This window comes from Pseudophryne corroboree, chromosome 3, assembly GCF_028390025.1.
Source record: "Pseudophryne corroboree isolate aPseCor3 chromosome 3, aPseCor3.hap2, whole genome shotgun sequence".
NCBI lineage: Eukaryota > Metazoa > Chordata > Amphibia > Anura > Myobatrachidae > Pseudophryne > Pseudophryne corroboree.
Window position 1 is genome coordinate 309448049 of NC_086446.1, and position 19894 is coordinate 309467942.

The 19894-nt window shown below is 45.4% G+C and overlaps 1 protein-coding gene across 3 annotated transcripts in view; it reads right to left on the reverse strand.

The window, feature by feature from the left end:
• Positions 1-19894, reverse strand: part of ZNF385C (zinc finger protein 385C) — a 563435-nt gene that overhangs the window by 64644 nt on the left and 478897 nt on the right. For all 3 annotated transcript variants that reach the window (XM_063959413.1, XM_063959415.1, XM_063959414.1), the window contains exon 4: positions 18684-18794. In XM_063959413.1, coding sequence (XP_063815483.1) covers positions 18684-18794 — 111 coding nt within the window. The remainder of the gene's footprint in view (positions 1-18683; positions 18795-19894) is intronic.

A 19894-nucleotide genomic window follows, 5' to 3' on the forward strand; every position in this document is an offset into this window, starting at 1 on the left:
ACTACACTGTGTATCTTGATACCCGAGTGGTAAAACCGTGATTTATTGGTCTCCTTCTGTAGGCTAATTGGTTCTAGCTATTATGCCCTTCTTTTCTTTATTTTTCTTATTGATTGTTACATTGTTCTTCTGGGTACATTGTTAGGATTTGTATTATCCCATTTATTCCCTGTCTCTTTCCCCCCCTTCTCACCTAGCTTGCGATGTGTGGCGGTTCGATGATTTCAGTTTACCTCCAGGCATCTTCTGTACCCTCTCATTGCAATATGTTTTCTCAGTTGCTAATGTGAAGATATCGCTTCATTTAAAGCTGCGGCCCTATGGGGCTCTAGTTCTACTATGTTATTTTTTTACTGTGTTCATGTTACTGTATTGCCTAGGAAGCCTGGTCTCTTGTTCCAGGGACCTGTTGGGAGGCTTCTTCTCCCTCCTTTCTATTGTTTTCTTTCTACTTTCCATTTCTATTCCTCCCTGCTCTTTATATGGTCTGTACTCATTTTCTTTCTTGTTCTTCTACCTCCTTCTTTTCTCCCCTCATGTATGCAAGGATACCTGTCTCTGTTTTGTGCTGGTTCACTGCCCCCTCCCCTTCTGGGACATGCTGGTGCTTTCGCTTGTGCAGGGGCTCTCTCCCACCCCTTACCTCCTTAATGTTATAGTATGGCTCACTTAAAATTTGGCTCCTGGAATGTGGGTGGGATCCACTCACCTGTTAAAAGGACCAAGCTTTTTACTTATATCCGTAAACAAGGTATTGATGTGATTATGCTACAGGAAACACACCTGATGCCGCCTGAAGTTTTGAAATGAAATGTCATGGGTTATTCTGTGTTAACGGCAGCCTCTTTTACGTCTAAAAAGCATGGAGTGCTTGGTTAGGAAGCAGCTCTCCCCTACCCTCCACTCCTCTATTAGTGACCCTTTAGGTTGATATATAATATCTGAGGTTACTCTGGCACGTACTAAGTACGTACTCTGCAATCTTTATGCCCCAAACAATCTAAACATTTTATGCAATGCATCATTGCTAAACTTGCCCCTTTCAGTGATTCCACTATTCTTATTGGTGGTGATTTTAATTTAGTGACCTCCCTTATTATGAACCGGCAGCGTCCACCACGTCACCCTTGCCCACTCTCTTCCTTAGGGGTTCCGCAACTGGCCTCGTCGCTCCAGTTAGCTGATGTTTGGAGAATTTTCCATCCTATTGATAAAGAGTATATGTGTTTGTCTGCGGCTCACGCCACCCTGTCACGTATGGACTATTTCCTATTATCTCATGCCTCCTTATCTAAGGTAGTTGATTCCGCCATAGAACTTATCGACTTGTCCAATCATGCATTGATTTGGGTCACAATTGCCTCTCCGATTGATTGTGGTACATACAGACCGTGGAGTTTCCCGTCCTACCTGTCTAACTCTGTTGCCTTATGTAATGTGTTGATAGCTGCAGTGGCGTAAGTTCGTCCCAATTGCCCGGAGGCAAGTTCATACCAATTGCCCCCCCTTACATTTAGATAATATATGTATGTATGTATGTATGTATGTATGTATGTATGTATGTATGTGTGCATATATGTATGTGTGCGCGCGTGTGTGTGTGTTGTCAAAGTCGAAAAATATTGCAGTACACCCATCACGTACAAACTATGCACAGATGGCCTCCGTGCGCGTACTTGCTCTGCTGTGCGTGCACATATTCGCAATTTGCGTATGGTCACTCCCGCGGTCCTGCGCATTAGCGCGTGGTATGGGTATTTACGGTAGAGTTTGCGAATGCATGGAAGGCTATCAAAACACATTACATATTTAATCCAAATAGTGCACAATGTACACATAGTATCCCTGCACCACATCAGAAAGTAACAGCAGTTTAAGTGGTATCAGAACAAAGGGATTCACCTTTACAGGATAGGAGGGGACAGAACAAGATTATAAGGTGGTGTTTGGTATCCAGCTGAAGGGTATTTTAAGGGTAACATTCCGATGTTGGTTTGAGAAAGATCGCATGTTCTTGCAGATAGGCCCTCATTCCGAGTCGTTCGCTCTGTATTTTTCTTCGCATCGCAGCGTTTTTCTGCTTAGTACGCATGCGCAATGTTCGCACTGCGACTGCGCCAAGTAATTTTGCTATGAAGATAGTATTTTTACTCACGGCTTTTTCTTCGCTCCGGCGATCGTAGTGTGATTGACAGGAAATGGGTGTTACTGGGCGGAAACACGGCGTTTTATGGGCGTGTGGATAAAAACGCTACCGTTTCCGGAAAAAACGCGGGAGTGGCTGGAGAAACGGAGGAGTGTCTGGCCGAACGCTGGGTGTGTTTGTGACGACAAACCAGGAACGACAAGCACTGAACTGATCGCAGATGCCGAGTAAGGTTGAAGCTACTCAGAAACTGCTAAGTAGTTTGTAATCGCAATATTGCGAATACATCGTTCGCAATTTTAAGAAGCTAAGATTCACTCCCAGTAGGCGGCGGCTTAGCGTGTGTAACTCTGCTAAAATCGCCTTGCGAGCGAACAACTCGGAATGAGGGCCATAGTTATGTGCAGGAGCAGAATATAGATATAAACTGTATTTACTGTACATTATGTATGCGGCGGGAATCCAGAGGAGACCACCCACAAGAGCAGTTGGGAAAGACATCGCCTACCTATTCAAACCGACCTATGACCTCTCCTGTACTGTAAATGTGCATCCCTGTGTCCAATGGACAAAGAGATTACAGTATCCATTGTGTTAAGTTTTGGATGAATTGTATAAAGAGAGCCTGCTTGTATAAAGAGAGCCTGCAGCAGGCCTGGTCAGACACAAGACTCACAACGTTATCTATCAGATGACGGAGGACCAGACTGGGTAGCGCGGCGAATCCACTCACGTATGTAACATTGACTGTAGCTATTATTCTGTTGTGTTGTATTGTATTGTTTATATTGTAACCCCCTTTCAGCAATAATACGCTGTGGTGTCGGAACCCAGTGGTTTAGCCACAGACTGGTGTCGTGTCTTCCTTTCCCTGCTAAGGTTTAAAGTGTAATAGCATCACACTGCATTGCTGCATAAGGTTTAAAGTGTAATAGCATCACACTGCATTGCTGCATAAGGTTTAAAGTGTAATAACATCACACTGCATTGCTGCATAAGGTTTAAAGTGTATTAGTAACGCATCACATTGCTGTATAACGTGTGTTCATTGGGTGTTTACGCGCTGTGTGTACTTTGTACCGTCAGCGCGGCGTTTGTACGCTAAGTCCGTACACAGCACGGGACTTTGTACGCTAATAGCATACAAAGTACGTAGAGTGTGTATTAAGTACAGCGGCCGCAGCGGCTCCATGGTAAAGTGTATTTAAGGTGTGTTTAAGGTATAGCTTTCACTCCTGCATATAAAACGGCATTATCAGTGTATATGTGTGTGTGTGTTTGTGTGTGGAGTGTTCTGAATTTTTTTTCATTTACTATATATATAGTTTATATACATTTCATTGTCTTTATTTTTAATCACACATTTCTTAGCAGTCATACCCAGGATTAGAACCCACTGACAGCAGACACTTTACTGATGGAGCTATTTGCTCCAGTACAGGAAGCATGAGAATTGTAACTATATGAAGTTATGTGTAATTGTCAGAGAAGTAACTTCATATAGTGAAAAGATAGCGGCAGCCATCAATTAACTTATTTCAATGGTGTCACAGAATGGGAGGAGAAGAGCCCCCTTTCAGAGCAGGAGCCCGGCGGCAGATGACTCCATTGCCTCCCAGAGTTCTGCCTCTGGATAGCTGGGTGGCAAGACTTTGCAGACAACAACGTGTTGCGCGTTGATAAGCCGCAGTTGTTTTGGCAGTCGGCTAAATCCGTGCTGCGTGGGAATATTATAGCATATGTTTCTAAACATAAAAGAGATTCTGAAAATTTATACCAGCAGGCTCAGTCTGACCTAACTCAGGCCTTTCAAAATTTTAAATCTCATCCTTCTGTTCTTACTAGAGGGACCCATCAAAGAGCGAAGTGTCATTTTGAGGGGGTCTTAGACCAGTTAGCATCCAGACATGATTTTAAGAAACGGTCTTTGTTCTATAAGCCAGGGAATAAATCAGGGAGACTCTTGTCCAATTTACTTCATACTCATGATACTCCCTCTTCTATCCCCTTCTTGAAAAACAAACATGGTACCCGCCTTCAGAAGGGTAAAGATATTGTGGATCTGGTGGGCTCTTTTTATGATGCACTTTATTCCCACCCGAATATTGACCCCTCCATCAAAGAGGAATTTTGGTCTACTACTGCCTTACCCTTTTTGTCCCCTGATCAACAAACCCAACTTATTTCCCCGATTTCTGCTGAAGAACTCCATCAGGCTATAAAAAAATTAAAACCTGTGAAATCTCCTGGCCCTGATGGGTTCTCAGGTGAGTTTTACAAGCTCCTTGAGGTGGAAATTATCCCCTCGTTGCTTTCGGTTTTCAATGTCATTCTATTGGATAACACTGCTCCTAGTTATTTTCATTCGGCTATTATTAAGGTTTTTCCCAAACTTGGTCGTGATCCTGCGGATCCGGCTTCTTATAAACCAATATCGCTATTAGATGTTGACTATAAGTTGTTTATGAAAATGATGTCTGAACGGTTAAAAATAGTTTTGCCTTCCCTTATAGATCCCGACCAGACCGGCTTCATATGGGGGCACCATTCTGTAATTAATATTCATAAGGTCATCTCAGTGATTCAGTCATCTGCCTCTCATCCTGATTCTTGCCCTAAAGCTATAATTTCAATGGATGCCGAGAAGGCGTTTGACTTGGTCACTTGGGATCATCTTTTGCACACCCTGGATAAGTTTGGCTTCCCCTCTCGGTTTGTGTCCACCCTGCAGGCTCTGTATTCCTCTCCTGCTGACCCGTTTCTAGCAATGGGTTCCTCTCATCCCCCTTTACTGTACAACGTGGCTTGCAACAGGGATGTCCCATGTCACCCATTTATTTGTGCTAGCTTTAGAACCTCTTGCCATAGCCTTGAGAGCCTTGCAGAGCTTCAGGGGGATACATGTCAGTACGGCTGAACTCAAACTTTCATTATTTGTGGATGACATGTTGTTGTTCGTCTCCGATCCCCGTTCTTCCCTCCCTGCTATCTTACAATTACTAGCTGATTTTGGTTCCTTTGCAGGGTATAAAATAAATATACACAAGTCTGAACTTATGCCCTCATGATACTAGGTCCTCATGATTCTTCCCTTTTACAACACACCGCCTATTCTCAGTTCCGTATTTCCTCTCAGCAGTTTAAATATCTAGGTATCCACATTCCTTCTTCCCTCTCCCTGTTATATAATATAAATTTCTCTCAGGTCATCTCCCAGATTTCCCATTTACTGACGAATTGGAAACTCTTGCCCCTCTCTTTGTCTGGCCGCATAGCTTTAATAAAAATTGTGTAATTTCCTAAGCTTTCCTATCCCATGCAAATGCTCCCCATATCCCTTTCTAAACCTGACATTGCTCTTTGTACCCGTTTGTTTACTAAATTTGTGTGGCATGGTGGCCGCTCCCGGGTTGCGGTTTCTAAACTACAACTTCCTAGAGGTGAGAGTGGGGCGGGTTTACCCGATATTGCCGTATTCACCAAAGCTGTCTTCTTTCGGTAAATTAGTGACTGGCTCCTGTCGCGTGAGACTTATACCCATGCTCCATCTGAACCAGCCATGTTTACTCCTTACCTACCGGCGGCCCTCCTTCACACCCCCGGAAGGATATTCCATCTCATACTTTTCACAATATACTTTTTCATGATGTTTATATAACTTGGAGCTCGATATGCTCTCAGTTCTCGAGACCATTTTTGGTGTCGCACTACGCCCCTTTTTGTGGTAACCCTTCTTTCCCCCCAGGGCTTGACAACAGGCTTTTTTGGCTCTGGAGCGAAAAGAGTATCTCCAAAATTAAGGATGTGTTTGACCCTGGAGGTATTATTTTGACTTTCAAGGTTTTGCAGGACAAAGCCCAAATGCCCCATTCCCAGTTCTTTATGTATCTGCAAGCTGCGCACTTCGCACGCACCAGCATGTCCCAGTTGCCTTCCCCTGTTGACCAAGACCCTATACATTAGTTGCTGTCTCTGATAATATTACATCCGTACAAGACTAAACATATTTGTTCTGATTTATTGGTACTGTCTAGAGATAAGTTATGCTCCTGCACTGTCTCCATGTGGCACTCTGATATTCCCTCCATTTCCACTCCACAGCACATCCTTCGTTTTTATGATAATACTTTAAAACAGAGCTGGCAAAACCAGTCCTCGAGATCTACCAACAGTTCACATTTTCCAGCCCACCTAGCTAGTGCACATGTGTAGTCATTACTAATTAAGATGTGCTGCATTAATTCCTAACTGACAATTCTACAGGTCTCCAGGAGGCCTGGAAAACATGAACTGTTGGTAGATCTCGAGGACCGGTTTGGCCAGCCCTGCTTTAAAGCATCTGTGCTGCTCCTGGTTACAGGAAGTTCACTTTAAAACTATTCACCGTGCCTACATATCCTAAGCCCGCAGGAGGCACATGGTTGCTGATGAATCTAGCTCCTGTCTCAAATGTAGATGCCCGAACGCGACAGTTTTCCATATTTTTTGGTCTTTCCCCAAGATTCGCAAATTTTGGGAGAAACTTATGCGCTTTATTAATTCCATTTTGCAGCTTCGCCTACGTTGTAACCCTTTAGCCATGCTATGCGCTAACTTTTCGGAATGGGACATGGGCACGGTCTCCAAGACTTATTTCCCTCTGCTTGCGGTTATAGTCACAGTGGCAAAAAAAGTGATACTCTGTACCCGGACGTCTCCGGCATCCCCTTTTTTGGAAGCTGTTAAAGCTATGTTATTACAGACAATGTATTTTGATAGGCAAGCTGTACTTCCGGCTACGGAAGCTGGGGTTAAGCAATTTTATGATAAATGGGGCGTCTATATTGAGACTCTAGACCAAAATACTCAAACCAAGATTTTGCAGGTGTACAACACCACCTCTTGGTTTTTGCATCACCAGATCACTTGAACTGTACTGTACTCTTTTCTGTCGATTTACACATTTCTTTCGTTGTTTCAATACATGGGTTCATGTTTTGGATCGATGAGAGGTTTCTGTTTTGTTTTTTTTTGGATTCTGGGCATATTGCTCAAACTGTGTTGTTTCTATTCTTTATGGTGCGATTATGTTACTGTGATACCAATCTTTTTTGTGACAAGCATTATGATGTTCTGAATTACTGTGATGACTCATTCATGCTCATTACTACTGATGTTTCCCTTTGCAAGCATCTTTGACAATTTATGCCCTGTACACTGTTGCTGTTCTTGCTGTGTTTGTTTTCTCTTCTCTTTTGTAGTGAAAAAATTTGAAAAACTCAATAAACCGATTTAAAAAACAAACAAACAAACAAACAAACAAACAAACAAACAAGCAAGCAGTTAGCTACTGTATACCCAGCAACGAGGACCAGCAAAGTCAGGGGGTCTTCACTGATTTCCCTCCGAGTCAATGTACATGCATTCATATTAGCATTATAACCCTTCACCAGTACCTGGGACTGGGAGAAATCCCTCACTGAGGACAAGGCAGTCTTAACAGCATTGAAGGCCCTGGGAAAAGCCATGCACTGGGGCCCCTATAGAACCAATAAAAAAAATTATAATATGTCCCTTCAGCGGTCCTGCGCCATCTATCCACATGCTTCCATATAGTGATTAGCTGTCAGCACTCTGATTTGTGGATAGTTCCAGCCTTTCACCAATCCGTATATATATATATATATATATATATATAAAATAGCCATTCACTGTCTGGCTGCAGGCTGGGAAGCAGGGAGAGAATGCTGCCTCTCCACTATGATTGTGTGGCTACCACCCACCCCTGCTTGGAGGCCCCTATAATTCTGGGGCCCTGGGCAGCTGACCAGTGTGTCTACACATTAAGATGGCCCTGGCTGTGGAGCGCTTTGCCATACCCCCAACATTTCTCATTTTTAAAAAAAGGTACACTTGATTCAAGGGCTTGCAGCCACAGGTAAAGGGGGCATGACCTAGGGTAAAGAGTGTGTGAGACTGGGCTGCTACAGCCACACAGAGGACTGAACTACCTTTCAGTACACCAGCGCGGCGGGAGTTTGTCCCCACAGCGCTGCTATAGGGATTGTCCAGCAACCGGTATAAATCGGTATAGCTTCGCTTGCAAGTACAGACTGTTTAAAAACAGTACCGTTGGAGGGTATTATTTGCTGGTCATTGCATGGTAAATTGCAGCATTTGTCAGCAATACATACAGTAATGATGGTTACTGCAGGGGCAAGGTAAATAGATAGCATCCCCACAGAGCTCCATTATATTTTGGCAAGCATTAATGTTCTTGATTACTACAAGAAACATACAATGATTACATTTTATTTTTCACTGTCAGCGTCACAGAGCATTTATAAGGCTTTAAGAACTCATGTTAAGTATGTAAAAATAGCTCCAATATGTATCTGGCATCATAGTTACTTATAGACTGTTTGGTTTTATGCATTGATAAATTAATCAAACTATTTGGGGGCTACTGAATATAACATTTATTTCTTGTAATGTTAGCTATTTCTGCCCGCACAGGACAGCCTATTGCGATAATAGGGTCAATTCATCAAAGTCATGTTAGCAAGTGAGAAAATTTACATGTAGATTTTCTTTTCTTTTGCAATCATTATAAAGGGGATCTGAGCAGTGCGCTACATTGCATTTAAACAGTTTCCATACAAAACACTGCAAACGTACAAGATGCTTTATATATATACTCTATATGGATATGATAGATTGTGTTCTGCATTTGGTCACTGTTGATAACTAACCATATATCTAAATATACAGTTTCCAGGGACAAATCTTTGAAGCTTGGGTCTGACCCTACCCCTTTCAGATGAATATGCCCGGTCACACCTGGGATTTTGTATACAGGTCCAACCTAGGTGCAACCTGGCTGAGACCCCTTTCAGACTGCCAGCAGCAGGACCTTGCTTATTGTCGAGGTTGGTGACATCACTGCTCATATGTGCAGTGTCGGCACTTGGAGATGAGATAATCTCCAAGGACTGGCTCTTTTTATGCTTTAAATAAGTCCCGGGTCGCATCAACTCGGCTTACCCATTTACACTGCACTGCAAACCATGACCAACCCCGCATCCCAGGTTGGATTCCCTGGTCACTTGACCCAGGTTAACCCTTTTCCACTGAGCTGTCACCAGGTTATCGTGGCAATAACCCGGATTTTAGCGGCAGTGGAAAAGAGGTATTACTTTGGGGCAGTTGTCAACTCTGCTACTGCTAATAGGCAAAGATGAATGCCACAGCATTACAGTACATAGGACTAAGCCTTGGAGAGTGATAAAGTGGAGGAAGATAAACTACCAACCAATCAGCTCCTGCCATTTTTCAAACACGTCCTGTAACATGGCAAGGCTTAGTACATCTCCACCACAGACTGATGGTATCGGGATCCCAGCGCTTGGGAAGCGGCAGTTAGAATACAGACAGCAGCATTCCGACATGAAGGATCCTGACACCTACTAGGTAACTATACTAAGCCTAACCTCTTACCTCCCTAACCCTCCCTCCTCGCAGTCTGACCCTAACCCCCCCACCCCTTCCCCTGCAGCCTAACCCTCCCTGTGATGCCTAATCCTAACTCCCCGCAGCCTAAAACCAGGGCTGCCATCAGAAACTGTGGGGTCCGGGACTGACAAAATAGACAGGGCTCCCCCACCAAAAAAAAAAGAAATTCTGCCACACTGCTCCACCCCAATGTGATGTTACATTGCTGACCTGCAGGAACGATTCACAGAGCTGATGCACAGGGAAGGCTTGTTTTAAGTCCTCCCTGCACATCAGCCCGCTGTTGTTACATTGCCTGTGCAGCTCTCCAGGTATTGGCTGTAGGAGCCAGGGGTGGGCCCCCTCTCTATTAGGGCCCGGGATTCCAGTCCCCACAGTCCTCCCCTGATGGCTGCCCTGCCTAAAACTGACCCTCTCACTGCCACAGCCTAACCCTGCCAGTGGTGCCTGACCGTAACCCTCCTTCCCCCCAGCCTAACACTAACCCTCTCCCCATGGCCTAAACCTAACTCATAACCCCCATCCCACCCCCACCGCCGTGGCCTAACCCTAAGCAGCCTCAGGATACTTACCTTCAGGATGCTAGCAGTCGGGATTCCGGTGCTGGCATTGCGATCAATGTCGGGATCCTGGTGACGGTATTCTGAGCTTTGTCAGGATTCCGGCATCAGTAGTCCGACTGCCGGCATCCTGACCGGATCCTGACTGATGAGACATGAGTCCCTAACTCAGCAAAAAGGATTTTCACTCTATATTTAAATGAATAAAACAAAACCTCTACATATTGTAGTGCCACATTTATTCTTCATATACAGTATGTATGAAGTGCCTCCACTTTACTAAGCAAGATACAGTAGGCGACATCCTGCTATTCTGTTTGGAACCGTTCTCTCTTTTGCTTTTAACCTTCAGAGCTGGCTGTTTCTTTTCCAACTTATAACAATGGTACCGAGCAGGAGTACATGCCACAGGGAAGAAAAGACAGAGCTCTTCTCTGTGGGAGAGATAGCCTGCAGACACACATCAAATCAGCATGTTGATTGGAGACCACGGGGTGCAAGTGTTCATACTGGGACAGGAGGAAACTGCCGCCAACCATGGCACTGAGCACAGCACCGAACATGGCGAATCTGATGCTGCAGAAGTGACTTCATTCTGCAAGTAAATCCCTAAAAGGCTCAGTTTGGAACCATGTTTACTGTATATGATTAAGAAGATGAAAGAAAATAAGATTTTACTTACCGATAAATCTATTTCTCGTAGTCCGTAGTGGATGCTGGGGACTCCGTCAGGACCATGGGGAATAGCGGCTCCGCAGGAGACAGGGCACAAAAGTAAAAGCTTTAGGATCAGGTGGTGTGCACTGGCTCCTCCCCCAATGACCCTCCTCCAAGCCTCAGTTAGGATACTGTGCCCGGACGAGCGTACACAATAAGGAAGGATTTTGAATCCCGGGTAAGACTCCTACCAGCCACACCAATCACACTGTACAACCTGTGATCTGAACCCAGTTAACAGCATGATAACAGCGGAGCCTCTGAAAAGATGGCTCACAACAATAATAACCCGATTTTTGTAACAATAACTATGTACAAGTATTGCAGACAATCCGCACTTGGGATGGGCGCCCAGCATCCACTACGGACTACGAGAAATAGATTTATCGGTAAGTAAAATCTTATTTTCTCTGACGTCCTAGTGGATGCTGGGGACTCCGTCAGGACCATGGGGATTATACCAAAGCTCCCAAACGGGCGGGAGAGTGCAGATGACTCTGCAGCACCGAATGAGAGAACTCCAGGTCCTCTTTAGCCAGGGTATCAAATTTGTAGAATTTTACAAACGTGTTCTCCCCCGACCACGTAGCTGCTCGGCAGAGTTGTAATGCCGAGACCCCTCGGGCAGCCGCCCAGGATGAGCCCACCTTCCTTGTGGAATGGGCCTTGACAGATTTAGGCTGTGGCAGGCCTGCCACAGAATGTGCAAGTTGAAATGTGCTACAAATCCAACGAGCAATCGTCTGCTTAGAAGCAAGAGCACCCAGTTTGTTGGGTGCATACAGGATAACAGCGAGTCAGTTTTCCTGACTCCAGCCGTCCTGGAAACCTATATTTTCAGGGCCCTGACAACATCTAGCAACTTGGAGTCCTCCAAGTCCCTAGTAGCCGCAGGTACCACAATAAGCTGGTTCAGGTGAAACGCTGACACCACCTTAGGAAGAAACTGGGGACGAGTCCGCAGTTCTGCCCTGTCCGAATGGACAATCAGATATGGCTTTTGTGAGACAAAGCCGCCAATTCTGACACTCGCCTGGCCGAGGCCAGGGCCAACAGCATGGTCACTTTCCATGTGAGATATTTCAAATCCACAGATTTGAGCGGTTTAAAATGTGATTTGAGGAATCCCAGAACTACGTTGAGATCCCACAGTGCCACTGGAGGCACAAAAAGGGGGTTGTATATGCAATACTCCCTTGACAAACTTCTGGACTTCAGGAACTGAAGCCAATTCTTTCTGGAAGAAAATTTACAGGGCCGAAATTTGAACCTTAATGGACCCCAATTTGAGGCCCATAGACACTCCTGTTTGCAGGAAATGCAGGAATCGACCGAGTTGAAATTTCTTCGTGGGGCCTTCCTGGCCTCACACCACGCAACATATTTTCGCCACATGTGGTGATAATGTTTTGCGGTCACCTCCTTCCTGGCTTTGACCAGGGTAGGAATGACCTCTTCCGGAATGCCTTTTTCCCTTAGGATCTGGCGTTCCACCGCCATGCCGTCAAACGCAGCCGCGGTAAGTCTTGGAACAGACCTGGTACTTGCTGAAGCAAGTCCCTTCTTAGCGGCAGAGGCCATGAGTCCTCTGTGAGCATTTCTTGAAGTTCCGGGTGCCACGTCCTTCTTGGCCAATCCGGAGCCACGAGTATAGTTCTTACTCCTCTACGTCTTATAATTCTCAGTACCTTGGTTATGAGAAGCAGAGGAGGGAACACATACACCGACTGGTACACCCACGGTGTTACCAGAACGTCCACAGATATTGCTTGAGGGTCTCTTGACCTGGCGCAATACCTGTCCAGTTTTTTGTTCAGGCGGGACGCCATCATGTCCACCTTTGGTCTTTCCCAACGGTTCACAATCATGTGGAATACTTCCCGATGAAGTCCCCACTCTCCCGGGTGGAGGTCGTGCCTGCTGAGGAAGTCTGCTTCCCAGTTGTCCACTCCCGGAATGAACACTGCTGACAGTGCTATCACATGATTTTTCGCCCAGCGAAGAATCCTTGCAGTTTCTGCCATTGCCCTCCTGCTTCTTGTGCCGCCCTGTCTGTTTACGTGGGCGACTGCCGTGATGTTGTCCCACTGGATCAATACCGGCTGACCTTGAAGCAGAGGTCTTGCTAAGCTTAGAACATTGTAAATTGCCTTTAGCTCCAGTATATTTATGTGGAGAGAAGTCTCCAGACTTGATCACACTCCCTGGAAATTTTTTCCCTGTGTGACTGCTCCCCAGCCTCTCAGGCTGGCATCCGTGGTCACCAGGACCCAGTCCTGAATGCCGAGTCTGCGGCCCTTTAGTAGATGAGCACTCTGCAGCCACCGCAGAAGAAATACCCTTGTCCTTGGAGACAGGGTTATCCGCTGATGCATCTGAAGATGCGATCCGGACCATTTTTCCAGCAGATCCCACTGAAAAGTTCTTGCGTGAAATCTACCGAATGGAATCGCTTCGTAAGAAGCCACCATTTTTCCCAGGACCCTTGTGCAATGATGCACTGACACTTTTCCTGGTTTTAGGAGGTTCCTGACTAGCTCGGATAACTCCCTGGCTTTCTTCTCCGGGAGAAACACCTTTTTCTGGACTGTGTCCAGAATCATCCCTAGGAACAGCAGACGTGTCGTCGGAAACAGCTGCGGTTTTGGAATATTTAGAATCCACCCGTGCTGTCGTAGAACTACTTGAGATAGTGCTACTCCGACCTCCAACTGTTCTCTGGACCTTGCCCCTATCAGGAGATCGTCCATTTTCTTTGAAGAAGAATCATCATTTCGGCCATTACCTTGGTAAGGACCCGGGGTGCCGTGGACAATCCAACCGGCAGCGTCTGAAACTGATAGTGACAGTTCTGTACCACGAACCTGAGGTACCCTTGGTGAGAAGGGCAAATTGGGACATGGAGGTAAGCATCCCTGATGTCCCGGGACACCATATAGTCCCCTTCTTCCTGGTTCGCTATCACTGCTCTGAGTGACTCCATCTTGATTTGAACCTTTGTATGTAAGTGTTCAACTATTTCAGATTTAGAATAGGTCTCACCGAGCCGTCTGGCTTCAGTACCACAATATAGTGTGGAATAATACCCCTTTCCTTGTTGTAGGAGGGGTACTTTGATTATCACCTGCTGGGAATACAGCTTGTGAATTGTTTCCACTACTGCCTCCCTGTCGGAGGGAGACGTTGGTAAAGCAGACTTCAGGAACCTGCGAGGGGGAGACGTCTCGAATTTCCAATCTGTACCCCTGGGATACTACTTGTAGGATCCAGGGGTCCACTTGCGAGTGAGCCCACTGCGTGCTGAAACTCTTGAGACGACCCCCCCCCACCGCACCTGAGTCCGCTTGTACGGCCCCAGCGTCATGCTGAGGACTTGGCAGAAGCGGTGGAGGGCTTCTGTTTCTGGGAATGGGCTGCCTGCTGCAGTCTTCTTCCCTTTCCTCTATCCCATGGCAGATATGACTGGCCTTTTGCCCGCTTGCCCTTATGGGGACGAAAGGACTGAGGCTGAAAAGACGTTGTCTTTTTCTCCTTTATACGGCAATACTTCCATGTGCCGTTTGGAATCTGCATCACCTGACCACTGTCGTGTCCATAAACAACTTCTGGCAGATATGGACATCGCACTTACTCTTGATGCCAGAGTGCAAATATCCCTCTGTGCATCTCGCATATATAGAAATGCATCCTTTAAATGCTCTATAGTCAATAAAATACTGTCCCTGTCAAGGGTATCAATATTTTCAGTCAGGGAATCCGACCAAGCCACCCCAGCGCTGCACATCCAGGCTGAGGCGATCGCTGGTCGCAGTATAACACCAGTATGTGTGTATATACTTTTTAGGATATTTTCCAGCCTCCTATCAGCTGGCTCCTTGAGGGCGGCCCTATCTGGAGACGGTACCGCCACTTGTTTTGATAAGCGTGTGAGCGCCTTATCCACCCTAAGGGGTGTTTCCCAACGCGCCCTAACTTCTGGCGGGAAAGGGTATACCGCCAATAATTTTCTATCGGGGGAAACCCACGCATCATCACACACTTCATTTAATTTATCTGATTCAGGAAAAACTACAGGTAGTTTTTTCACACTCCACATAATACCCTTTTTTGTGGTACTTGTAGTATCAGAAATATGTAACACCTCCTTCATTGCCCTTAACAAGTAACGTGTGGCCCTAAAGGAAAATACGTTTGTTTCTTCACCGTCGACACTGGAGTCAGTGTCCGTGTCTGTGTCGACCGACTGAGGTAAAAGGACGTTTTAACGCCCCTGACGGTGTTTGAGACGCCTGGACAGGTACTAATTGGTTTGCCGGCCGTCTCATGTCGTCAACCGACCTTGCAGCGTGTTGACATTATCACGTAATTCCTTAAATAAGCCATCCATTCCGGTGTCGACTCCCTAGAGAGTGACATCACCATTACAGGCAATTGCTCCGCCTCCTCACCAACATCGTCCTCATACATGTCGACACACACGTACCGACACACAGCACACACACAGGGAATGCTCTGATAGAGGACAGGACCCCACTAGCCCTTTGGGGAGACAGAGGGAGAGTTTGCCAGCACACACCAAAAACGCTATAATTATACAGGGACAACCTTTATATAAGTGTTTTTCCCTTATAGCATTTTAATATATATAGTCATATCGCCAAATAAGTGCCCCCCCTCTCTGTTTTAACCCTGTTTCTGTAGTGCAGTGCAGGGGAGAGCCTGGGAGCCTTCCCACCAGCATTTCTGTGAGGGAAAATGGCGCTGTGTGCTGAGGAGAATAGGCCCCGCCCCCTTTTCGGTGGGCTTCTTCTCCCGTTTTTCTGAGACCTGGCAGGGGTTAAATACATCCATATAGCCCCCAGGGGCTATATGTGATGTATTTTTAGCCAGAATAAGGTACTATCATTGCTGCCCAGGGCGCCCCCCCCAGCGCCCTGCACCCTCAGTGACCGCTGCTATGAAGTGTGCTGACAACAATGGCGCACAGCTGCAGTGCTGTGCGCTACCTTATGAAGACTGAAAAGTCTTCTGCCGCCGGTTTCTGGACCTCTTCACTTTTCGGCATCTGCAAGGGGGTCGGCGGCGCGGCTCCGGGACGAACCCCAGGGTGAGACCTGTGTTCCGACTCCCTCTGGAGCTAATGGTGTCCAGTAGCCTAAGAAGCCAATCCATCCTGCACGCAGGTGAGTTCACTTCTCTCCCCTAAGTCCCTCGATGCAGTGAGCCTGTTGCCAGCAGGACTCACTGAAAATAAAAAACCTAACAAAACTTTTACTCTAAGCAGCTCTTTAGGAGAGCCACCTAGATTGCACCCTTCTCGGCCGGGCACAAAAATCTAACTGAGGCTTGGAGGAGGGTCATAGGGGGAGGAGCCAGTGCACACCACTTGATCCTAAAGCTTTTACTTTTGTGCCCTGTCTCCTGCGGAGCCGCTATTCCCCATGGTCCTGACGGAGTCCCCAGCATCCACTAGGACGTCAGAGAAATGGAGTTATTTTTTGCAAATTAAACCATGTAGCTGCCTGATCTATTGTATCCATTATATGTGAGATGTGTCCATTATAAGTAATATGTATGGGCTTCAATTAGACCAATTTGGTCATTCCGCCCGATAACCGGATGAACTATTGAGTAATACACTTGCAGGACCAAATACAAGTTATTTAGGTGCTGTGCAAAATGGCTATAGATAAAAATATCATAATCAATAGTAAAGATTTTTTTTATGGCTACTTATTGCATTAATATCACTGCAATTTACTAATAAAACTTCCCTAGGGCAGCTGAGCAATACTCAGTTCCCTGGTGATGCCAGCAGACGGCTAGTAAAGGCTGAACTTTCTGCTTTGAAAGCCAGTGTGGAAGCAAATGTACATGTGTGACCTTTAGGTACTTGCAGGCACAGGAGTGTACAGTGGCGTGATAAGGCACTAATGTACCCTTGGATGGCCCTCCCCACACCTTCCCCCAGCACATGTGATGTCATGCCTTAACAGAAGAGGACACTGGGAGCAGGAAGCTGATAGCTGGGCGCATCTTAAGAAGGTGCCCTTCCAGGTACCCCAAAAGGTGTCCCTGGTAATAGTAAGCTACCTTGGCATTGAAACATGGGCAGTCACACGCATACGTATGCCCAAAGTATGCACAGTGGACTTGGACTTCCAGTGTCACTTTTGCAATAAAAAGAATACAAATATAATTAATAATAAAAAAAATAATATGTAATTAGTTTCACAAAAAGTGCTTTATTTAATTATTGCCATGCCCTTGCAATTGCCATCTGGAGATGATAGTGAAAAGAGGAACATTCTTCAGTACGCAAACCATAGGAAAGCTGTAGCCAGCAGTATCTGGTAACGGGATCCTGGTATCAATTGCTGGCATGGGGATTCTTTAACAGGGCTTTCTTAAATAGGGAGAAGCCTTATATTAAAATAGACCCCTAAATTACAAGGAGCGGGGGAGTTATGAATTCCTGTTCAGCCAATGATTATGGTTTTACGTCTGCATATGGATGTCGCCTGCTAACTTGATTTTCTGCTGGGCATTCCATTCATGCCAGTATATCTCAGTCCAGGCAATCCAAGTACATCAGAATTATAGGATGCCCCTCGTCATCCACAGATGAATCATCCGTCCCTGCACAACTGGAACATACTCGTTTGACTGATATTTTACGTATGCGCTTAATAAAACTGCATACGTCACAGATGAATCAGACTATTTTCATATTATCAAGTAAAAATAAAATAATAGCAAAATTAAATATCATTAGACAAAAAAAAAATGTGCTGCAAATAGACCATGAACACCGAACATTAATACCACAACTTGGACATTGCCCTAGAGCCATTGTTCTGAGGATGCATCAATTTACTTCTAATGAAAATATTCTTATAGCTACCAGTGGATTGGAGGCTAAAGCAACGCACAGTAATTGCAAATATATTCCAAGCTACCCTGTAACAAAAAAAAGAAATTACTCTTATCTCAGAGCCCTCAGAACAACAAGGAATAAACCCTAGTGGAGTTTGCACTCTGTCCCCAGCAAGCATCTTCTTGGTTATTCTACTTCATGCAGCTACTCCATTGTTGCTGGTCCTGGTGCCCCAATTGGGTTTGTGTGATATCAGAACATGATTGCTTCATGTGTTAGGGGGTGGTTCAGACCTGATTTCTGCTTTGCATTTTTGCACAGCGACGATCAGCAATTGACTGTGCACGTGCATCGGAAAACAACAAAGGGCATCGCCGGCCAGCGACAGGATGGTGCGAAAATTCTTGGAATTCTAATCGCACGGGCGTTCGCAAGGTGATTGACAGGAAGAGGCCATTTGTGGGGGGTAACTGACCATTTACTGGGAGTGTCCGGAAAAACGCAGGCGTTCCCAAGCGTTTTCAGGGAGGGTATGTGACGTCAGCTCCGGTCCCGATCAGCCTGTTCTCATCGCACTGTAGGAGTAACACACTGGATTTTTGCAGCTCGGCGTACACATGCGATCGCACACTTGCTCATAGGTACAGCACTTCCCCTTGGGCCATGCTCACTTTCTGAGCAAAAGTCCAATTTTCGTTTTAAAGAAAGTTGGGAGGTATGCTACGGTGTTCGATTGAATGCTCCCTGGTCAAGTTCTGTCCACATACTGAAGCTCCTTAGGCAATGTAGAACAGGGTATCATACTATCAGTAATATGCCTCTGGTTTCACAGGAGGCACACAAATCAAATAAAGCTCTGCTTTGGAGAAGAAGCACACAAAAAAAATCTTACCAGGGAGTTGAACCTGAGATGACAGATATTGCAAGATATAAAAGGTTTCCTCTTTGGAGGAGATGGCCCACCAAAGGTATGATTTATAACAGCTTTCTGCACCGGGTCCATCTGCAAAGAGAGAGATTTCAAAGTTTTCAATGACAATAAAACAGTATTCTAATGCTGCAGTTTTTAAGAATTGTGTTTTATGATGTCACTTATCTTTATGAAGCAGCTGCTCAACTATACCCCACTCTCTTCTTTCTGACTCCTTACTTCAATAACGATAAAGGATTTTTTTTAGCAACTTTTTTTAATTAAAAAAATCACTTATTGACTCAATTAAACAAATCACAGGGACAATGGAATCAGAGAAAGACTATCTAGTCATTGTGCATATGCGAATGGCTTGTGTGTGCCCAGACTAGGGGGTATATGCAATTGCGGTCGAATTCCCGAAAATGTCGAAAAACGGGACATTTTCGCCAAAAAAAAAAAAAATCGACAATGCAAGTCAGTACTTTTAGTCAAAAAAACGGGCTTTTCAAATTCGACTTTTTGAAATTCGACATTTGACAAATTCGACATTTCTGCAATGGTACAAATGCGGCTTTTCGACAAAAGTATATTCAATTGAAGATTGTAAATTCGACAACAGTGCTTTTAGACAGTAAATTCGTCATTTTCAATCCGCCTCACTTTGCTGGCGGAATCTAATAAAAAAAATTAAAAACATGTTTTTTTGTGTGTTTTTTTTTTATTGGTAATAGCATATCTATTTATATTAGAAGGGATTATGTACTTGGTTTGTCTATTTAGGAGGCAGAAGTATTTTTTATATATTTTGTAAAATATTATTATTATTTTTTTATGGAATGGGTTAAAAATCAGGAAAAAAAATGCGTGGGGTCCCCCCTCCTAAGCATAACCAGTCTCGGGCTCTTTGAGCCGGTCCTGGTTGTAAAAATACGGGGAAAAAATGACAGGGGATCCCCCGTATTTTAACAACCAGCACTGGGCTCTGCGTCCGGTCTTGGTGCCAAAAATACGGGGGACAAAAAGCGTAGGGGTCCCCCGTATTTTTGGAACCAGCACCGGGCTCCACTAGCTGGGGAGATAATGCCACAGCCGGGGGACACTTTGATATCGGTCCCTGCGGCTGTGCCATTAAAACCCCAACTAGTCACCCCTGGCCGGGGTACCCTGGAGGAGTGGGGACCCCTTCAATC